The sequence below is a fragment of the Penicillium waksmanii genome (genome assembly GCF_028829765.1).
Source record: "Penicillium waksmanii strain IBT 27052 chromosome Unknown utg000001l:1.0-4852451.0:1.0-4856178.0, whole genome shotgun sequence".
NCBI classification, from domain to species: domain Eukaryota; kingdom Fungi; phylum Ascomycota; class Eurotiomycetes; order Eurotiales; family Aspergillaceae; genus Penicillium; species Penicillium waksmanii.
This window is the reverse complement of record NW_026643248.1, coordinates 1,292,670-1,313,937: the sequence shown is the minus strand read 5'-3', so window position 1 is coordinate 1,313,937 and position 21,268 is coordinate 1,292,670. Positions and strand designations below refer to the sequence as shown.

Sequence of the window (21,268 nt, the reverse complement as noted above, 5' to 3'; positions counted from 1 at the left end):
TTCAACCCGAATCACGCACCAGCTTGCCTTATTGGGACGCACCCAACCTAATTGTGAAATTGGCAAAAATAGGGAATTTTCCTTCACTTTACTCTCTTCACCCCACCTTCATAAGTTGTCCCTTATTCTTATTTTTCCCCCAGTGCAAGTGTAAGTGGACACAGCGGAGCCCCCCCAGGCACGGAAAGCGATTACGATACGATGGTTATCTTCCACCGAAAACAATTTTGAACCCAACACACATCCCCCCCTTCCCTGCAACCTCCTCCCCTTCCACGCTCTGAGGGAGTCCGGCTGGTCGAAGATGGAAGAACAGGTACGTATTCTTCTCCTTTTCAACTCTTTGATCAGAAAAAGAAAAAAAACATCCCTCAACCCCTCCCCCGCTGCCCCTCTCTCCGACCCTCCGAAGGACACCCCTCGACCACTACAGCGCATTGACACTTCCACCATTAGGTAGCAAATGCCATTGAGATCGCCTGGAACCCCCTCTCCGACCAAGCCCTGAAGGCGCAAGCTTTCGACTATCTCAACCAACTCCGCTCCGATCCCTCCGGGTGGCAGGTCTGCCTCAGCCTCTTCATCAAAAATCCCCCACAGCCCGAGATCGTACGACATACGAGCTTAGAAGTTGTCAACAGCGCCGCTCAAGCTGGCATCATCGACTTGGCCTCACTGGTCGTCGTCAAGGATGGACTCCTATCATACTTGAGACAGGTGTACGGGCCTGAAGGCACCGCCGCCCCGGACGCACCCTACATCCAGAACAAAATTGCGCAGACCATCACTTTCCTCTTTTCAGCACTCTACGCCAATGGCTGGGAATCCTGCTTCGACGATCTTCTCAGCCTCACCTACAAGTCCTCTGCCAGCTCGGCTCGCGATAACCCGCTCGGAATTATTTTTTACCTCCGTGTGGTGAACTCGATCCACGAGGAGATTGGCGATGTGCTCGTCTCGCGCTCTCGAGGAGAACAGGATAAGGCGAATAGTTTGAAGGATCTGATTCGAGAGCGGGATATGCAGAAAATTGCCAGCTCCTGGCAAGAGATTCTGTCCGTGTGGCAGGATGGCGAAGACGTGATCGTTGAGATGTGCCTCAAGGCCGTCGGAAGCTGGGTGAGCTGGATCGACATCAGCCTTGTTGTGAATCAGACCATGTTAGATCTGCTGTTCCAGCTTCTCGGGCGAGCCAAGAAGCAGGAATTGCGCGATGGCGAACGCCGAGTGCGTGATGCCGCCGTTGACGTTTTCACAGAGATTATCGGCAAGAAAATGAAGCCGAGTGATAAAATTGAGATGATCGACTATTTGAAACTCAACCTCATCGTGACCGAGCTCTCCAACAGCCCACCACTGCACCAGAACAGATCCACCTCCGAGTACGATACCGACCTTGCGGAAACCGTGGCGAAGCTCGTCAACATTACTGTTTTGGACATTGTTCGAGTATTAGAGTCCGATGCCGGTCCCGTCAAGGAAAAGGCAGACAACCTTCTGCAGGAATTTGTGCCCCACATGCTTCGCTACTTCTCAGATGAATATGACGAAGTTTGCTCGACTGTCATTCCCTGCGTTAACGATATGCTCACCTACATCCGCAAGCTTAACAAGTCCAACCCATCTTACGAGGCTAGAAATGCCGAGCTCCTCCGTGGCTTTTTGACAGCCATCATTGCAAAGACCCGCTACGACGAGACCTCGGACTGGGGCAGCGAAGATGACCAAACAGACGAAGCGGAATTCCAAGAGCTGCGCAAGAGGTTGGGTGTGCTGCAGCATATTATCGCAACGGCGCACGAGGAGCTATATATCACCGTCATTGCGCAGTCTGTGGAAAACACATTTGCCAGCCTGCGTGCTACTCAAGGCCAGATCGATTGGCGTGATCTGGAACTTGCCCTCCACGAGATGTTCGCATTCGGTGATCTGGCCGTCAAGGGCGGTGGTATCTATCAGAAGAATGCGCCCACTGGGCCAGCTGCGCTCAAGCTAATCGACATGGTGCTTCGCATGGTTGAGTGTGATATCCAATTCTTTACACACCCTGCCACCCAGCTCCAGTACATGGAAATCTGCGTTCGCTACAGTTCTGTTCTCCAGCATCATCAGCATCTCATCCCTGTTGTCCTCGAAGCCTTCCTTAAACTCGTGCACCATCCCAACCGTAAGGTGAAGACGCGTTCTTGGTACCTTTTCCACCGACTTGTGAAGCAGCTACGGACTTTTATCGGCAACGTGGCACAGACAGTTGTCGAGGCTTTGCTCAAGCTGTTGGTCATCAAAGCGGAAATTCCCTCGGAGAACGACGAGGGCGATGAGATGTCATCCGAAGACCACGAAAGCTCCGCCGACGCGGTATTCAACAGCCAACTATACCTTTTCGAGGCAGTTGGTGTCATCTGCTCAACCCAAGGCGTCCCTGCAGACAAGCAGGTCCTCTATGCGCAGGCCGTGCTTCAGCCAATTTTCACCGACATGGAGCAAACCATTGCGATCGCCAAGAACAATGACGAGCGCGCACTTCTCCAGATCCATCACGACATCATGGCCCTGGGTACTCTCGCCCGTGGCTTCTCCGACTGGACCCCCGGTTCTCACACACCCACCCAAATGCCCGCCCCCGAGGTCTCAGAGGCTTTCTCCCAAGTAGCCGAAGCAACATTGGTCGCTCTGGAATCTCTCAAGGCCTCATTTAACGTCCGGACTGCCGCTCGCTTCGCATTTTCACGTTTCATTGGCGTCCAAGGCGCGCGCATTCTGCCCCAGTTGCCCCGGTGGATTGATGGTCTCATGACTGCGACCTCATCACGCGATGAAATGGCCCTGTTCCTGCGTCTGCTGGACCAGGTGATTTTCGGATTCAAGGGTGAAATCTATAGCATTCTGGATACTCTCCTCACTCCATTCTTGCAGCGCGTTTTCTCGGGAATTGCGGATCCCACAACGGGTACCGACGATGAGATCCAACTTGCAGAACTGAAGCGGGAGTATCTCAATTTCCTGCTCGCGGTTCTGAACAACGATCTAGGCGCTGTCATCATCAGCGAGAGAAACCAAACCCTCTTCGAAACCGTCATCACCACCCTCGAACATTTCGCCAAGGACATCGATGACTACACCACTGCCAAAATGGCATTCTCTGTGCTCTGCAAGATGGGTCTCTCATGGGGTGGACCCGATATCACCGCTGCCAACGGCAACGGCTCGTCGACTCAGACTGCTCTTCCCGGCTTTGGAAATTACATGATCTCCCGATTCTCGCCTTTGTGCTGGGCGCTTCCCGCGAATCCATCTTTCAATTCGAAAGATGCTCAGGCTAAGCAGGTCCTCGCTGAGGCGGGTAGTTTGCAGCGAACCATTTACTCCAAGACGGGCGGGGAATATACCGATTATCTGCGGAACAATGAGTTGCCTGGTATGGGTATGGGTGGTGATCTTATTGAAGAGTTCTTGACGGCTTTGAGCCAGTTAGACGTTAAGGGATTCAGGCAGTTCTTCCCGGTATGTACACGAGCATGAGCCCGAGCCCGAGCATTTTGCTCACAAGTTGCTTTTTCGACAATTTTTACTGTTCGAAGCGCTAACATTTACAACAGTCTTTCATCCAACGTCTCAGCGCATAGCCCGGTCTCATCGCATCTCATCTCGTCTCATCTTAGCCATTCCCATCTCATTTCTTCAGACCTTCCACCCCCAACCCAACACCCATCCCATTTCCTTTCTTCAACGACGACCTTTTCTCCTTCTGGTTTTTAGATTCCCCAATGTCATATTTTGTTTGATGAGAAGAAAAAAAATTAAACGAGGTGACGTCTACCCTCGTGTCGATCCGATCCGAACCGACCAGGCCTAGCCTGTGACATGATTGTTTTGTTTTTCCCCCGCGTGTCATGACTGCGCAAGTCGAATTTCATGACATTTATATTCATCTGAGCCTGACATGTTTCGGACTTTCCGAGTCCCCCTCCGTCCTACATCAAAAGAGCAACCTGAACCGCACTACTACATTACTTACTACCATTACCTTACTCCATCAAAAAATGAAAAGAAATTCGCACCAAAAATATGAAACTTTGATCGGTATACAAATACAAATTCAGACACAAACACAAATTCGGAGCGAATGCGGATGCGAAAACGAACTTCAGAACTGGTCTTCCTCAATCCAAAAGCGTGCCGAAATTATTCTCCTTTAGTACATAGCGATTCGATTTCAAATTTTAACATTCCCTCTAGCACTCCCCACCCACACACATTGCTGGTGCCATTTGCATCGCATCTCGTGGCCGTTCAAGCTTGACATTAACCCCCTTTTCACATATCGGAGATTTTTAGCGATTCACTTACTATCAAGAAAGAAAGAAAACTTGAACGTACTATGCACACATGTGTCTGTCTGTCTCTTTTCCATTTTTGGGGATGTGATGTGATGTCATGCTGGATCTTTTTGGGGTCATGAATGAGGATTAGATTGGATTGGGTAAGGTGAGGTTAGGTTAAGGTAGATTATGAATGAATTGAACCGATTTCTTGACAAATATCTATTTCTTTTTCTATGGGACTTTGCAATTACAATGCAATGCAGCTTGATAGAATACTAACCAGCTGGATACAGAACCTCAAGGTACCAGTACGATGCACTGATACTAATATTATGACCAATTATACCCACGTGGTTCATCAAGAGCACTGGACTATGTTAAAAAGCCTAGTATCTGTAGGATCCGAGTCCCTGTATCTCTAAAATAAAGTAAAAGTTATTCGCTAGGATAATTTCAAGTTGTCTCAGACTAACGTTTTCAGAGCTGGTTTAGAGATTCTGCCTATGCATAGCTAGCAGCCTCTGGCTACCTGCTGGTGGTGGCTATACTTTAAATTTCGCCGTCTGATTAACTCTAGCTCCCCGCCATGACAGAAGTCTTTTAAGCCCCGAAAGACAGAACTAATTACTCCACCGGCAGATCAAAGGGCCAGATATCTGACAGGTTTGTTTTATCTCTAATACGATCATCGTCGTCCGGATCTTTGTTTGTCAGTACAGCCAGCAACATTTCCTTGAGCATTGCCTTGTTTTCTGTTCTTGCCGCCTACCTGTTCGAAAAAAATGTGTTTAATTGCGGAAGGGAATTTATGCTCGTTCATCTCTACGAATATATCTACACCAAGACTGGCTTGCCCCCAGTAAGCAACATTAGTTATATTAAAGGAACAATATCAAAAGCGGAAGATATCATCAAAACATCATATTTATGTGTGCAGCTAGCAATTTTCAGCAGCTCGGTTCCCTTCTTTTGACGCATTCTCTTCCCTGGAGTCTCGTTTGGTAACCAATACTCGATTCAAATCGTAAGACTTGGTGAAAATGCTCATTGATAATATTAACCCGGAGAGACCACAACAAAAAGCCCACACGATTTTGAGACTGTCGGCATATGCTTGCTGAAGATCAATTCTCACTTGCCCATCCTCCATTCGCTGGATAGTCTGTACGACAGTAGCCGCATCACTACTGTACTCCTCTGCCAAAGTCTCTAAGGCGGGATATTTGAGGAGGTTGCTTTTCATCCGGTTTTGGAAGATCACACCACCTATCGCCACCGCGATTGACTGTCCAAAACCTCGAAAGAAAGTTGACATGGCCACCGAAATTGCAAGGTTCTCTGGTTTCGCTGAGGCCTGGATGGCCAGTGCGACTGCAGGAAGGATCATTCCCAGGCCAAGTCCGGGTACCAGGTTCAAGAATATCCACACAATCGTTTTAGTATTCGTATTGAGCAAACACAAAAGACCCATTCCAATGGTAGAAAGAAACCATCCAATACATATAATGTAGTAGTACTGGCCTGTATAGTTAATGAGAAGCCCAATAACAACTGCAGCTGGAGCGACTGTGAAGGTTTCGGGGAACAGAGCAACTCCAGTCATGATGGGACCCAACCCTTTCACGGCAGCGTAATAGAGCGGGAGGAAGTAAAGGCAACACCAGATCATCAACCCAAGAGCTATACATTCCGTGAATAAGATCAACGCAGTTCGGTTGCTGAAGATCGCTGGTGGAATGATTGGATGTATAGCAATACGGCACTCGAATGCTCCAAATGTGCATAAACCAATTGTACCAGTAATCAAAGGGGTCAATGTATGCCATGAATCCCATGGATATAATATACCTCCCCAGGATAATGGGATTAAAAAAGATGCTGTGCTGGCGGTGAATAGAAAAATCCCAATGAAGTCTATCTTTCTCCAATGGCTAGAGACGGATATCTTGCCGGTCCGAAAGCTCGACGACCATGCGACCAATATCAACCCAATCCCGATAAATGGTAAATTGATGTAAAATACCCAGCGCTGATGACAAATTGTTAGATCCAACTTGATAGAGAGAACTGAGATTACGAACCCATGAAGCCTTTTGCGTAAAACAACCCCCGACAACCGGTCCTATTACCGTTCCCAAGCTCCAAATTGCACCGAGCATTCCCAAATATTTTCCTCGATGTCGGAGAGGAACAATGTCCGCGATGACGATTGATGTCAATGTGATTATTCCACCTCCCCCAACACCTTGAAGTGATCGGCCAATGAACATGTGCAGAGTATCATTAGCAATACAAGCCACGACTGCTCCAATAAAAAACAAAGTTATCGCGAGGAGAACAAATGGTTTGCGGCCGAACAAATCAGAAAACGAAGAAAACACTGGTTGGAACACTATTTCAATTTCAGTTGTGCTCGAATCACTATTCCCTCCTTTCTTCAACCTACCTGCAGAGCAAACCAGGAAGGAAGTTCCAATCCAGAAAGCTTCAATTGTGGAGGCATTCAACTCTTCAGATATAACCTAGTTTGAGAGTGAGATATCGATTCACAATTTACTTCGTTGATAGGGCATACTGGTAAGGCCACGGAAATGGAAGTTCCATCTAAAGCAGCCATCAAGCTTAGGCATGCGAGAGCCAATAACATCAATGCATCCTGTTTTAACAGAGTATATGAGTCTGCGGCCTTGCCCCTGACATCTGTGCTTGCTGCGATGCCACCGATACTGTTATCCTCGTAGTTTGTTCCTGGAGAATTCATTTGAAATAAGTATAGTGGACCAGTAGTGAAGGTCTAAGAAAATCAAAACGCCTGAATTGCCTGAATCCAACTGATATTCAGGTTCTTTGGAGAGGTTTTGATTTTCTTAGTCTCGAGTGGGAAACACACTATCATTATTGTTTTTGGTGTTCTCGTTCGTGTCACCTCTCCTGGCCCCTTACTTAGAAATAGCGAGTTGCCATATGACGTAGTAGATGCACTTTCGGTTTGTTAGATTTTCGCATTAAGGTGAAGATAAACCAAGCTAGTGAAATTATATCCTGCATGCATAGACATCCCCATCTAACCTTCACTCACTCCCAACAATTCCTCCCAAATATTCCTTCGGGGTCCCATTTCACAACGCAAGCGAAAATTAGTCTTTCAATCGACACTTTGTGGCTACACATGACATGTTGTGATGAATATTGAAATGTTACCCTTTATACGTATTCAGACTAAATACTTGAAGGTGCAGAGATTTTTCTTGCGTGACTCGAGAACGTGCATAACATGGTTGTCTGAGACGAATGGTAAATTAATTGCTGCCAATGCGAAGACAAAAGCCGCACCTCACATCCCGTCCAACGATCTGGATCGACACTTGAGGCTTGATAAGATACTCTGCATATGACATAGCTCTCACCGATTGTTCTATGTCAGGGAATTCCTTTTCAACTCAATGCAGAAAGCAATATGAAGACTTCACCCACACGCGACCGGCACGAGAGTGTTCAACAAAAATGGAGTCATCAAATGAAAAGATGTCGGGAGTGAAAACAGGCCCTCCATTTGAAACAAGAGGCCTTGATCCTACTCACTATGGCCAACCTAGGCTTGGTGGTAGTGTTGGATGGGACATCTATTTTGGTGGCTTTGCCAGTATCAAATCCAACCCAAAACTATTCATCCATAGACAAAAATTATATTTATTCTAGACCATGTTACATGAGCTGGGTGACCCAGCAATCGAAACATTCTGGACGGGAACCGTTGAACGAAGGCAACTTCTGCTCCAATCAGGAAGAAGGCCATCGCCACAAGCACCAACTACAGAGGCATTCGACACTTCGGACTTAACCTGTTTTTTGATGATCCATTATTTATATTTTCTTCGTTTGCAGGTAGAAGATACCGGTAAGGAAACGGATGTCCATCCAGCGCAGCCATCAAACTCGGCCATGCGAGCGCCAGTAACATCAAAGCATCATGTTTTAAGAGAGCAGGTGGTCTTCGACCGCATCACTGACCGCTGTGACCTCAAGGAAGCCATCATTTTTGTCATTGTCGAGTTTTTCCCGTGGGTGAGTCAAGGGCTCCGTCTAAAAGGAGCGTGTAGTAGGCCCAGTGAAGGATTAGAAAGATCAAGATGCCTCAATGTTTAGAGAACAGGCGATTTTGAGAGCCCTTGAGGAATGCTGATCTGAATCACGATCAGGCACGAGGAGGAAACTAACTACCATCTTGTTCTTATTACTGTTGGATTCGCATCTCCTCCCCTTACGTTGAAATATCGAGTTGCCAAGACATTGCAGATCGCACTTGCGCACTTGCGGTTTCCAGTTTGCACATATGTCGTACTAAAGTGGAGATAACCCAAGCTAGTAAAATCTTATCCCACATGCATAGCGATTTATATCTGAGTTCCAATTAAAATACATGTTCGTAAAGCTGGGATGCGTATGGAATGACCCAGAAATCATGCTGTTGTGTCCCGCAAAATATAAGTCACGGCGGTCTTTTCGAGCAAAAGGAAATCTTTTCTCAAACTGATTTCAATCTCTCTATATCTGAAAATGGCTTTCCAAAATCTCTCTATCCATGCTCGATTGCCCCCTCAAGAGCTCTTTAGCTGGTTCTTTGATAATGCCCCAGATACGGTTCCACCAAGAGCGCGGACCGACTCAACATGGATCCAGCCATTCGCAATACCCACTTCAATCTTTCACGACCTTCTAGACGTCAAGGTTCCAGCCACAATCGCGGCTGTGTACCTGGTATCCGTCATTTTCCTCAATCGTTTGAATGAGAGTCGACAGAGCAGGCCTTGGAGCTTCGCGAAGTCTTCGACCTTTAAAGGCATTGTGCTATTCCATAATGTATTCCTTGCCTTGTTTTCCGCATGGACCTTCTACGGATTATGTTGTTCGTTGAGTATATGTTGGCCTTGGGCGACAGAGCAAAACCTTTTGGCTCAAATAGCCGACTCTCTTTGTCGGATCACTAGCCAAGACGGGCCTCACGGTAAAAGCGCCTGCTTTTCACATGTTTCCTCAATTTCTATTTTCAAGAACGCTCGCTGACAGAAAATCAAGCTTCTGTTTTGCCCGAACCAAGCCGCCTCTGGAATGAGGGATATGCCTACTTCAGCTGGCTATTCTATCTATCAAAATTTTACGAGGTGGCTGACACCTTGATTATCCTGGCGAAGGGGAAGAAAAGCTCAATTTTGCAAACATATCATCACACAGGCATCATGTTTTGCATGTGGGCTACAGTCCGATACATGTCACCTCCTGCTGTTGTCGGCATTTTTCTTAATTCTGCCATTCATACTCTGATGGTATGTGTCCTTTGCTTGTCGTTTTACCTTTGAATGTCGAGCGCTAATTCTTACGTTATAGTACTCATACTTTGCTTGGACTTCCCTTGGTCTCCCAATCTCTGACTATATTAAAGCAAGCTTGACGACATTGCAAATCACACAGTTTTTTGTTGGATGTATCATTAGCTGCAGCTATCTTTTCATTGAGTACGATACGTTAGTCTATCATCCTGGAGATTACAGCGGACAGATACCATCAACATTGACTGGGCACAAAGGCATCGCGAACCCTGTACCGACAATGCCTAGTATTCACCTTCAAAATATTCGACAACATTTTCAAATCCACAGAGCTCCATGTGTGAAGAACAACGGAGAGGCACTTGCAGCTTGGTTGACAACCCTCTATTGCCTTCCCTTGATATATCTTTTTGTACGATTTTTCTGCCGCTCATATCTGAAACGGGCCAAAAGTCATACCAAATAGCCTCTGAAGCACTGCACTACTCTTTTTTTTCCACCCATCAGCTTCCGGGCGTTGGTACTGCTATATCGCTTTGGAATATAATTCAAGGGATGTGTTAAAGTATTTGCTTTGAAACGATTTAGTTTTATTTTTTGCCTCCTCTCCGATGAATTGAAAACAAAATGGCGCAAACTAGGCTTTTGTACCCAGCAGAATAGTAACCCCAGTCGTTATTTAATGACCCCATATAAATTAATTACTGGCGCGAATGAAGATTGTCGGCAACATCTCCATGCTCTCGAGGACCGGCCCAGAGTAAAACTACTGACCCCTGAATATAACATAATGCATTGATACCTAATGATCTGTAAACGGTGAACATAATATGTTGGTTACATCTTATTGCACGGATGTGGATTATTTTGTGAATATCATGTCTGAAAGTCTGATACAAAGCACCTAGCTATGTATTGCCGAGCTATGTACTATACTAGTTGAAGTTGGGATGTTCCTCGGATGTGATATAAATACTGGACTCTGCTCTGCACCAACACTATCAATATATTCCCTTCTAAATTCAAAAACACATTGACTCACAGAATTTAGTCGCATCAATTCTGTTATTCCCGAAATATGGAAACTGATAAGAAGCTCCTATCTACCCTTCCTCTTTTGACAACTCCATTATTCCAGCCTCAATACTCACTGACGCGTGAAGAGAGTTTGAAGTATTCTTATGAACGAGCCGGGGCCATCAGTAAAAATTATAGTCTGTTGACCACCATTCGAAACTGTTCCCCCTTAAAGAATATCATTAACTCTATTTTATTATCCATGTATAGCAGAACTGACTGTGGACCATATTCATGCCCTGACACCAAAATTCTGGGATATGACTAGAGATGAAATTGTGACCCGAAACGCTGGAGCATACATACTGCTAGCTACGCAGTATAACCTGGCTGCTGGTACCATTGCCCAATTCTCGCATGAACGCAAAGATCTACAGGGATTACTAAAGAAAATTATGGGGTTCGAGGTTTCGTATGTGCATGCTGCCGTCATTGGAAACCTCGAAGAAAATCGGTTATAGCTGACGTGTTACAGAGCACTCTTCATGATGACAGAGCTGAATCATGGTGTTGATGTAAAATATCTCGAAACCACCGCTACTCTGCAACCGGATGGAAGTTTTATCTTGCATACTCCGAATATGGGTGCTGCAAAGTAAGATATTGGAAGCCGTTCCTCTTTTCTATCTCAAATTGAGATTGAAACTGCATCACTGACAAGGGAACAGATTTATGCCTCCTAGAAGGCAAGTAGCTGGAATTCCACGCATTTTAATGGTCATGGCCCGACTCATTGTGGAGGGAGAGGATCGAGGGTTTCGCCGTTTATTGTTGCACTTGGCAATGGGAAAGAGATGTGCAAAGGTGTGACATCGGTGTAAGTGGGAACGAACTTCATGTTCTTTGATCCTGAATGCCAGTTTCAAGCCAATAAAGGCGATATGTATATCCATATACATAGTCTCCTACCAGAACAAGGGAGTCGAACTCTCGATCACTGCCTCGCCTCCTTCAATCAAGTGCATCTGCTTTCCAACGCACTGCTCGGAGATATCACTAAACCAAAAGATTTCCAAGCACAGTTTCATAAATAAAAAGTGCGCTTGTGTCCATAAATGCTCTAGGGGTGGCTTCTATTGGGCTGAAGGTGGAGCACCGCATTTTCATTTGCATGAATACGTCGTCTCAACAAGTTGAGCCACAATCATGTTAAAAAAAAAACAGGTGTAAAGTATTTTCCTATAAATCAATGCGCGTATTCATCTCTTGGGCCATATTGAATCATGTAAATGTTTTATATCCCCTCCATTGACCAGAATCGTTCCAGTTTGGAGTACTTTGTTCGTATATTTCACCTAGCGGGAGGTGTATGGCCGTTCATGAGGCTCCCAGCACTGCCTTCGTGCATTTATTAATCGCATTGACCCACATTGCTGGGTGGTATTTCGTTTTGCGGAATTTCTCGCCTCGCGGCTCTATTTCTGTTATTTCTTCACGCGACTTTGAGGCTCCGACTCAACATGCGCGTCCCTCTGTCATTCCAAGTTGCAGTCCTGAGCCTGGTGGTCTCTACTGTATACTGAGTGAGTTATTCCGTCGATTACTGTACGTTTCCGCCGAGCAATCTTCTCTCGGCTTTGTCTACGGCAATATCCACATCAATTTCTTAGGAACCAAATGGACACGGAAATTTGGGTACTACAAGGAAATATGAGCCAATTAGTGCCACGAAGAACCCATATTCGCACAAGCCTTCAGTGGGATGATTGGTTGATACCTGGCCATGGTTCCCAGGAGCCTGTTGGTCGAAATTATTAATCCTATAATTGGATACTACGAATACAACGATATATGCCAAGGAATCATGAGCCATCTATTCTGTATTCTTGGTATGTATGCAGGGTTCACTTGCAGATTGCCTGAGCGAAGGCGCTTCGCCGATTTGATCGCGGGGGAAGCAGGGTGACAAGAGATTCATATGAGTGGAATCTTCTTCTGAGCTGGCTGAGCATATCCGTAGAAGATATATGTAAATCGGCATATATACGGTTTGGGTTCATTTTCTCCGTCAAAGGCCTTATAAGCGGATCTGAATCACCACTCGAGATACAGGAGTGTATATGTGCGTAACGAACAAAGTAGATCGATATTGCGAACGATATGCCGGATACAACATACATATATATATAAACTTATACTAGCCGTTAACCCTCGCTTCGCTCGGGTGGCTTTCACAGGATTTATATGTGTATCAGATTAGCTACCATAGGATTAATTTCCCTTCATTATTATTCTAGTACATACGACCATAGGGTGTGGAGAACAGGGCTTCCCGTCCGCTCAGCCGTACTTAAGCCACACGCCGGCAGGTTAGTAGTATGGTGGGTGACCACATGCGAATCCCTGCTGTTGTATGTTTTTGCCTTTATTTTTTTGGTTGAGGCTGTTATAACTCTGTCTGCTATTGCCGCTTTACTCTCCAGCCTCTCCAGGCCCCTTCACCTAATCACCCTGAAGGCCCTCTATTCTTCACCCGAATGCCCTGAATATCCCTGAAGCGCTGACGGAGCCCCTCGGCTAAACTTTCCTTCCCACCCCCTCCGTTCCTCGTGTTCCAGTCAACTTGACCTTTTTTAGTGGCCTGGACTGACCCTGATTGGAGCTGATCACAGAAAATAGATTCACCGTGGCCATTACAACTATCTGGTCTGGTCTTGGTTTTCTCTTTGCCAAGGACGCAGTGAGGTTTTTGACCAAAGAAGAAGTGTAAAAACGAATGGCTCGCTCCTATGGAAATATCCACAATTTGAGAGCGCTCACGTGGCTGAACGCATGGGTTCGTCACCATTAAACCTGAATCGAATCGGCGAAAATTTTATTTGCTCCGATGGACCATCACTGCGAAGGGCCTAGAGCTCTCTATCCAGGGAAAAGATCCACGCTCTTGGGCTGATTGAATGGTGGGTTCTAATTTTGTCCACTACGGGGATCCATATACATTGATTCGCTACTGTTTAATCAACTATTGGCTGGCTGCTGGTCGCTTCTTGTTTGGGGTTACATATGTCAATACGGAGTATCTATGTTTATGATCGCTCAGTCTTTACAGAAAGATAACGTGAGATCGGACCCGTTTTATTCAACTAGTAAACCAGTTCATAAGTTGACTCGTGGCCTTCACAACCGCGTTTGACGATCGCACCGGGAGAGAGCGATAACAAATCCCGGCTCGTTTGTGGATTCCGGCTGGGGTATTCTTCCGTACACATCTGGGATTTCTATTGAAACCATTGCCCAGGCGTAGCGGTATTCGCAGATTGTCGGTTTACCCGTCCCGATTAGAATCTATAGTGACTACGTAGAAGTCCTAACACTCCTAGCCCCATACCACCCTGATGACATACTATACTGCCGGTCACAAAACCTCCACCAAAACTCCATGAAATTGATTAACTACCAGATAGCTAGCTATGCACACAAAAAATAGTTCTAGTAGGGCATGTACCACCCTTCTGGTTCGATAATTGCTTGCATGCGATGTGGCAATAGTCTCAAAGGTGTTTCAGATGGTGCATATCGATATTTGCCGTGCAATTTGTGCTGTTTCTACTAAAATCCGCTTAGTCTCATCGTTATTCTTCATATGCGTAAGATCAGGTCGAATCTTATAAATATATGCCTCCAAAAGATCCCAGAAGTTCTCAATTGGGTTTGCATCAGGCGAATAAGGTGGCCAGATCATAACCTCGATCTTGATCTCTTCTAATGCATCGCGTACAAAGTATGCAGTATACGTGGGTGCATTATCGGGCATAAAAGTACCATCTCCAGTAGGCAGTAAGGTTAATAAGATTCGACGGTATAATTCTTCAATAACGAATCGATTAAACCACCATGCTCTGATGAAGGATCGCCGACTAGGGGTATTAAACCCGTACGTCAAGTAGCCGAGAATGCAGCCCAAAACATCTGCTTGACCTGCTTACCGCGATACGGTAAACACTAGCATTCCCTCTATTCTGGCTGATCTTAAGGGCGTATAAAAGTCTATTCGTGACGAATACTAGTACCACGCTTAACAGTATACTTATTAGACTAGTAAACACGAGCCTAATCAGCTAGTTTAAAGTGTCGAAATCGGCGAGCCTACCGGAGACACTTAGCTACATGTTTATCGTCGAGATAGAGTCTCCAGAAGCATCGCCATTTTCGTATATTCTTAGCGTTTAAGATTCGGCGAATCAAATCCTCTTTTCCTTACAGGAAACCCCAGAAAGTAGGTCCGTATAGGTCACGCGTGGTTATTCCGTAATAAAATATAAGATTCAGGCTTTATCGTTCTCAGTAAGCTTCTTCGGGCGCCAGAGTGAGGCTTTGAAACACCCATTCGGCGTCCAGGCTCCTTTCTGATAGCATATAGAATTTTTCAGAGAGATATTCAGGTGAAGCGCTTATGAATACGCTTATAACTCCAGTTAATCGTATGTAGCTCGCATATACGCTGTCTAAGCGCTGGAGTAAGCTCTTTTGAATAATGTATGATGATCGGTGATGGGATATATCGCTAAGATAGCTAAGTATAAGGTATATTGGATAATTATGTGCACAGGTTGCGAGAAATTCGAGATACTATCGCCTAGTATGCAATGTCTCGTGTTTCTGGCTTCGCGCTTTTGGTAGGCGGTAAATTACTAGAACTAGATCGGAATCTGCCCCAGATCTTGGGGAAATCCGGGGAGTAAGTGAGGCCACGGAATTGCAGTTGGGAGCGGCCTGATCAAGATCGTATATGCTAGGGAAAATTCCTCCTTTTTTTCTTCTCTTAGACTCGATATCCCCATTCAATGGTCAGTTTTTTGACGCTTTCGCCACACGTAATAGCGTATTCCCTTTTGTTCTTTGCCTCTTCCGTTTTTTCCCTTGTTCTCTCCTCGGGTAGATTAATCTCGTGAAATTGGAAAATTCCTCTTTGAGAAACTTGCCTCATCAAATATTCATTTAACGCTGGGGAGTACCTTAACATTTCAAGCAATGAAAACGTCTTCTAGCGATCTCTGGCCAGGTTTAGCTAAACCAAGTCCAATTTAAAAACTTAGACATCAACTAACTGGAGACTGTAAGTAGTGTCTTGATCGGTAGTTCTTGCCGTTGTGATTCTTAGGATTCTTTTTCCATCCATAGCTGTACCAGCTCTTTCATTCTGACAGAACATACTCTGACAACAAATACTGAACTGTAGCCCCACTATAATAGGCAAAAGAGAATGGAGAAAAGAGATAGAAGGATGGCTGATTAGAAGTAACACAAAAAGGCGAAAGAGCGTCTGTTTCTGCACGAGCTGAATACTCGGGTAAAGAATAATCAGATACCTGGAGTCCGCCCCGATTCTCCTAAAGAGGGCTCGACCAAGCGGCGAGTCGTCTACACCCGAAGCGTGGGCGCTAGGTGGCCACGAAAATACAAAGGCTGTATATCTGCTTCACCATTTTTTGGGATTCTTTGAGAATGGTACTGTTGCCACACGACTCTTCAGCCCCTCTACCGAGCACACTAATGATCGGGTAGACTTTTGCTTCTTTAGCCCAGAAAAGAGTCCAAGCATGTAGGCGAGAATATAAGCTTTGAGAGTTGTAGAGAGGGCGTGTTAAATCATTCGATTCCATATTATATAGGCAAAGAATACCACTTTTCCATTTTGCTCACGAGTGTATATGGGCGAAATAATGAAGTGAGGAGGGGTTCGTTTTACTCTATTCGCGACCAGCGCCCTCTTGTTACTAGGCTATGATGATTTGTGTATGATGGTTGTATTGTAGGGTTCTGTCGGTCAATGCCCAGCTATAAACAAATAGATCTAATCCTAGCGCATGAGTAGTGCTATCAAATTGACGGGGCAGTGCCCTAAATGCAGGTGATCCAACGGGTTAGATTTTCTCTAGTCATATAACCTCTTCTCTTCAACATCTCATAATATTAATATCGTAGTCTATGATTCTGGTTCTTGCTTTCCTTCTGTAGCTCGCGTAGATGGAATATAGCTAGAGGGGGGAAACATCTAAACACAAAGGTATATATCCTGGCCTCTGTTGTCTATCATTCCACTGGCTCGATGGGTGCCATAATTTAAGCGCCACAGTGGATATAGGGCGCCCAGTGCAAAGGCCTTTTCGCATACTCAACACTCATCGAAATTTCCGAAACCGCTTTATGCAATGCCATACAGACAGCTCTATCGGTGTAATCCAAAGTGCCACTTTTACAGAGTTCCGCATAGAATGACCTCGCAACTTCCACGCACACACCATCATCAGCTGGCCATAAGCAGCCAATCACATGCCTAAATCCGGCAATCTGGAAGCCACTCACGACATGAAGCACCTCGTCTACTAAGCCCTCTGCTCGGTTTTCTGCTGTGGAACAAGCAGAAAGGTACGCAATCCTCGCCTGTTGATAGTTATGCTTGCATAATGCACGAACAGTGAGGAGATCCTGCTTTGGCTTGACGGTCGCTGTGTTCAATAAAAGACCACTTTGAGAGGGATCTATCATGTCGGATATTCCATGGCAGGCAAAATGGGCAATGTCACAATGATGAATTTGACGTAAAACAGTTGCAGCATCCGGTTGATCTAGAGCATTGATTTGAGCCAAACCTTTTAGGGTTCTTTCTATCGCAGATGTCTCGTCCTTCACCCCATCTAATTCGCAAGCACCTGGAGTCTTCGCCATAGTCACCATAAGTAGCTTGGAGGGAACTTTGTTAGACAAATCGCTTGGGGGAATACGCCCCCTGGCGTACATAAGAGCCTTGATAGAAGGGGTATAGGAAGATAGAACGCGGGAAAATGTATTCTCAGATGGACCCGCATTGGTATCCCGTGCAGCATGAAATGGGAATGAGCTAGCAAGTCCAGTCCCAATCCACCAGACTCTTGGGAGATTTTCCGGAGACGGCTGAGCATTATGATCTAGCTCAATGAGAATAGGTTTTACACACCCGTTCCAAAGCCAGCCTAGGAACTTGAGGTAGGCTTTGTTCTTCTTGCCACGTTCATTTTGTAAAGCCGCATCAAAATTCTCATTGACCCAGCTTTGTGCCTGGCTCGCAATCATGCAGGGCAGAGAGACGAAGCTAAAGCCATCAGAAGAAATAACAATAGCATCGCTTCGTATGGTAGTGACATTCACAATGATGATGTTGCCTTCATGAGATATGATTTTCATTTGCTCCGCAGTAGGACCTCTGTGGAATGAGCTAAACTCTGGAAGTTGTCGGATGTCATGGATGCATTCTTCGAGCTCCCTGAAGATCTTTTCTCGTTTTTCAGATGATGACTCCATCCTGTTTGGAGGCTCGATGATATCGACAGGAGCATTGATTTCGAATCGGAGCCGCTCATACTGTGCACACAAAGCGGGATTTGCCGCCTTTAACTCAGATGTGTCACCCCTATCATCCATAAGAAGACCTAGGATAACTCCACGTCCTTGCTCCAAATGTTCCAAAGCCTTAGCAGGGGGCTTTCCTGTTTGAATTGATAGAGAGCAGGCATGGGTAGCCAAGCCGGAGAAAAGCGAGAGAATGTATTGTTGATCTTGGAGGTCCAGTGATCTATTATGTAAGAGAGAAAGTAAACCGATAGCCTCTTTAGATACTGTATAAGCGCTGTCGTAGTCTCCTCTCTTGTGAAGCACCTTCAAGGCATGAGAGGCAGCCCGAATTCGTGTTAAAGGAGGGGCTGACGTGATCTCGACTGCATGGCGAGAGACTTCAATCGACTTTTCTAGGTCTTCCATTTTGGATGTTTGTTCATATCTGCTTGAAAGGCTGATGCCTAAGTTGTATAACCGAGCAGCGAGACTGGGATGGTCGTTCGGCGTGATCTGAATTGCCCGGCTAGAGAGCTGGATCGACTCTTCTAAGTCTTCTATCTTGTGTGTGTATTGATATCGGATCGAAAGGCTAGACGCCAAGTTTTCTAACCAAATTGCAAGATTTTGATGGTCTTGTGTGATATGAACTGCTCGGCGGAAGAGGCAGATAGCCTCTTCTAGGTCCCCTATCATTCCTGTATGTTGATACCGCGTTCCAAGCTTGATTCCCAAATTATTCAGCTGAAGTGCAGACTCGGTATGGGTTTCAGGTGTGGGCTTGACAGCTATTGCGCTTCGAGAAAGGCGAATTGCCTCTTCCAGATCATCAATATTTCTTGTGCGTGAATATCGACTCTGAAAATTATTTCCCAGGTCATTCATGAAGATTGCGATCTTAGGATGATCATGGGGTGTGGTTTGAATTGCCCTTTGAGACACCTGGATCGCCTCTTCGAGGTCTTCTAGTCTCCCTGTATGCTGAAACCGGGCCCTAAGCCCACTTCCTAGGTTAATCAACCAAGAGCCAAGATTGGGGTGGTCCAAAGGTGTGATATCAATTGCCTGACGAGACATTTTTAGGGATTCCTCTAAATCCTGTATCCTTCCCCAGTGATCATATCGGGCGAGAAGTAAAGTTCCCAGGTCATTTAGGCGAGCTGCGAGATTGGTATTATCGTCTAGCAGTGTGGTTGCTACCGCCCTCCTAGATACCTGATTTGACTCTTCTATGTCTTGTCGTTTCCCCAATCGTTCAAATTTTCTCTTTAGCCCCTGTCCAAGTTCATTCAGAGTTCCTGGGAGATCCGGATGATCTTGAGGTATGATCTTAATAACTCGACGAGATAAGTCGATTGCCTCTTCTAGCTGGTCAGTCTTTGCCGTGTAATCATATTGACCTCGTAGCATACCCGCCAGGTTTTGTAACCGAGCAGGCAGATCAGGGTGATCATGAGGGGTAGTCTGAATTGACTGACGAGAGAGACTGATTGCCTCTTCTAGATCTTCTATCTTCCCTAGGCGTTCATGTCTCCGAGCAAGCTGTGTCCCTAGACCATCAAAATAAGTCGCAAGATCAGGGTGATGTTGAGGTATGGTCCGAGTTGACTGATAAGAGAGGTGTATCGCCTCTTCAAGATCCTCTATCTTTCCTTGGTTCTCATATCTTGCCATTAGGCTAGTTGCTAGAGTATAGAACCGAGAAGGAATATTGGGATGATCATGAGGCGTATTCTGAATTGACTGACGAGAGAGACTGATTGCCTCTTCTAGATCATCTTTCTTACCGACGCGTTTATATCTCTTTGTGAGCTGTGTCCCTAGATAACTTAACCGAGCCGCAAGATCAGGATGGTGTTGGGGCATGGTCCGAATTGACTGATAAGAGAAATCTATCGCCTCTTCAAGATCCTCTATCTTTGCTAGGCGTTCGTACCTCGTCGTGAGCCGTAATCCTAAATTGCTGAGCCGAGTAGCTAGATCGGGATGGCCTTGAGGCGTAATCTGAACTGCGCGACGAGAGATTTGAATCGCTTCTTCAAGTTCTTCTATTTTTCCGGTGTTCTGAAATTGGCTCTGAAGCCCGATGCCTAAATTGTTCAACAAGGCAGCGAGTTTAGGATGGTGGTCTGGCATAATTTCTACTGCCTGACGATATAGTTGAATTGCCTCTTCAAGATCCTCAATCTTTTCAACACAGTGTTGTCGGACATGGTGTTGTCTTATCAGCTTATTTCCTAAGTCGATCAACCAAGTAGCAATATCAGGATGGTCTTTAGGTGTAACGTGAACTGCCTGGCGAGAGAATTGAATCGCTTCTTTAAGATCATCTAGATTTCCTAGACGTTCATATTTCCTTGAGAGGTTGATTCCCAAATTATTCAACCGAGAAGAGAGGTCTGGGTGGTTCTTTGGCGTGATCTGAACAGACTGACGAGAGAGGTGGATTGCTTCTTCCAAATCTGCGATATTATTCAGTCGATCGAATTTTCTTAGAAGGTTGATTGCTAAATTGTTCAACCACGCCGCAAAATGAAGAGAGCTTCTAGGTGTCATCTCAATCACCTGACGAGAAGTTCGGATCGCATTTTCCAGGTCCTCTGTATCGTGTTTCAGTTCATACCGACTTCCAAGGCTGTTTCCCAAGAAGCTCAATAAAACCACGAAGTTCGGATGACCTTCAGGTGTGATCTGAACTGCCTGATAGGATATTCGGATAGCCTCTTCCAAATCCCCAGTCCTCCCTGTTTGTTCGTATCGTGTATGAAGCATAATACCAAAAATGTAAAGTCTATTTGCATAGCTTTGATGCTCTGGACTTGTTCCTTGGAGTGCCCATTTCCCCTTTTCAATTGCTTCTTCGAGATCTCGAATCCTAGCCATGTGCCCGAATCGTCTAAACATAAGGGTAGCATAATACCAACAAAGCTCCACCCGGCTGGTAGTACCTGCACTGGCGACTATTTCTGAGACTGCCTCGAAGTTGTCGAGCAACTGGGTCTCAAAATCGAGTGTCCTGTTGTCCATATTGTAACTTGTAGTCTTTTGTGATGTAACCGGTATTTTTAAGGAATGCCGCCCAACGAAGGTACTTGGTTCGTCCGCTCTGAAGTTCTAAAGCGTCGACCAAGTCTTCGAAGTTCAGGCGCATATCGACACGTGAGACTTCGGATTGGAAGTTGTTATGATCACATGATCACACCTCATGCAGATCCTCAGCTGGATCCT

At 45.7% G+C, this 21,268-nt stretch overlaps 5 protein-coding genes across 5 annotated transcripts; 2 read left to right on the top strand and 3 right to left on the bottom strand.

The window, feature by feature from the left end:
- Window positions 1–304: 304 nt before the first annotated feature.
- Window positions 305–3,626, top strand: N7481_000472 (Ran GTPase-binding protein LOS1; the record flags this gene model as incomplete). Its single annotated transcript, XM_057259691.1, has 3 exons — window positions 305–316; window positions 457–3,504; window positions 3,600–3,626. The coding sequence occupies 3 exons, from the start codon at window positions 305–307 to the stop codon at window positions 3,624–3,626; spliced, it is 3,087 nt and encodes a 1,028-aa protein (XP_057127523.1).
- Window positions 3,627–5,262: 1,636 nt separating this feature from the next.
- N7481_000471 (uncharacterized protein) lies at window positions 5,263–7,086 on the bottom strand (the record flags this gene model as incomplete). Its single annotated transcript, XM_057259690.1, has 4 exons — window positions 5,263–6,354; window positions 6,407–6,717; window positions 6,772–6,847; window positions 6,901–7,086. The coding sequence occupies 4 exons, from the start codon at window positions 7,084–7,086 to the stop codon at window positions 5,263–5,265; spliced, it is 1,665 nt and encodes a 554-aa protein (XP_057127522.1).
- Window positions 7,087–10,730: 3,644 nt separating this feature from the next.
- N7481_000470 (putative acyl-CoA oxidase) lies at window positions 10,731–11,190 on the top strand (the record flags this gene model as incomplete). Its single annotated transcript, XM_057259689.1, has 2 exons — window positions 10,731–10,866; window positions 10,940–11,190. The coding sequence occupies 2 exons, from the start codon at window positions 10,731–10,733 to the stop codon at window positions 11,188–11,190; spliced, it is 387 nt and encodes a 128-aa protein (XP_057127521.1).
- Window positions 11,191–14,158: 2,968 nt separating this feature from the next.
- On the bottom strand, window positions 14,159–14,678 carry N7481_000469 (Transposable element tc3 transposase; the record flags this gene model as incomplete). Its single annotated transcript, XM_057259688.1, is given in 3 exon segments — window positions 14,159–14,269; window positions 14,280–14,586; window positions 14,656–14,678. 3 exon segments carry the CDS (start codon window positions 14,676–14,678, stop codon window positions 14,159–14,161), a joined length of 441 nt encoding a protein of 146 aa, XP_057127520.1.
- A 2,114-nt stretch (window positions 14,679–16,792) lies between these two features.
- N7481_000468 (CHAT domain-containing tetratricopeptide repeat protein) lies at window positions 16,793–21,067 on the bottom strand (the record flags this gene model as incomplete). Its single annotated transcript, XM_057259687.1, has 1 exon — window positions 16,793–21,067. The coding sequence occupies one exon, from the start codon at window positions 21,065–21,067 to the stop codon at window positions 16,793–16,795; it is 4,275 nt and encodes a 1,424-aa protein (XP_057127519.1).
- Between the last annotated feature and the right edge of the window lie 201 nt (window positions 21,068–21,268).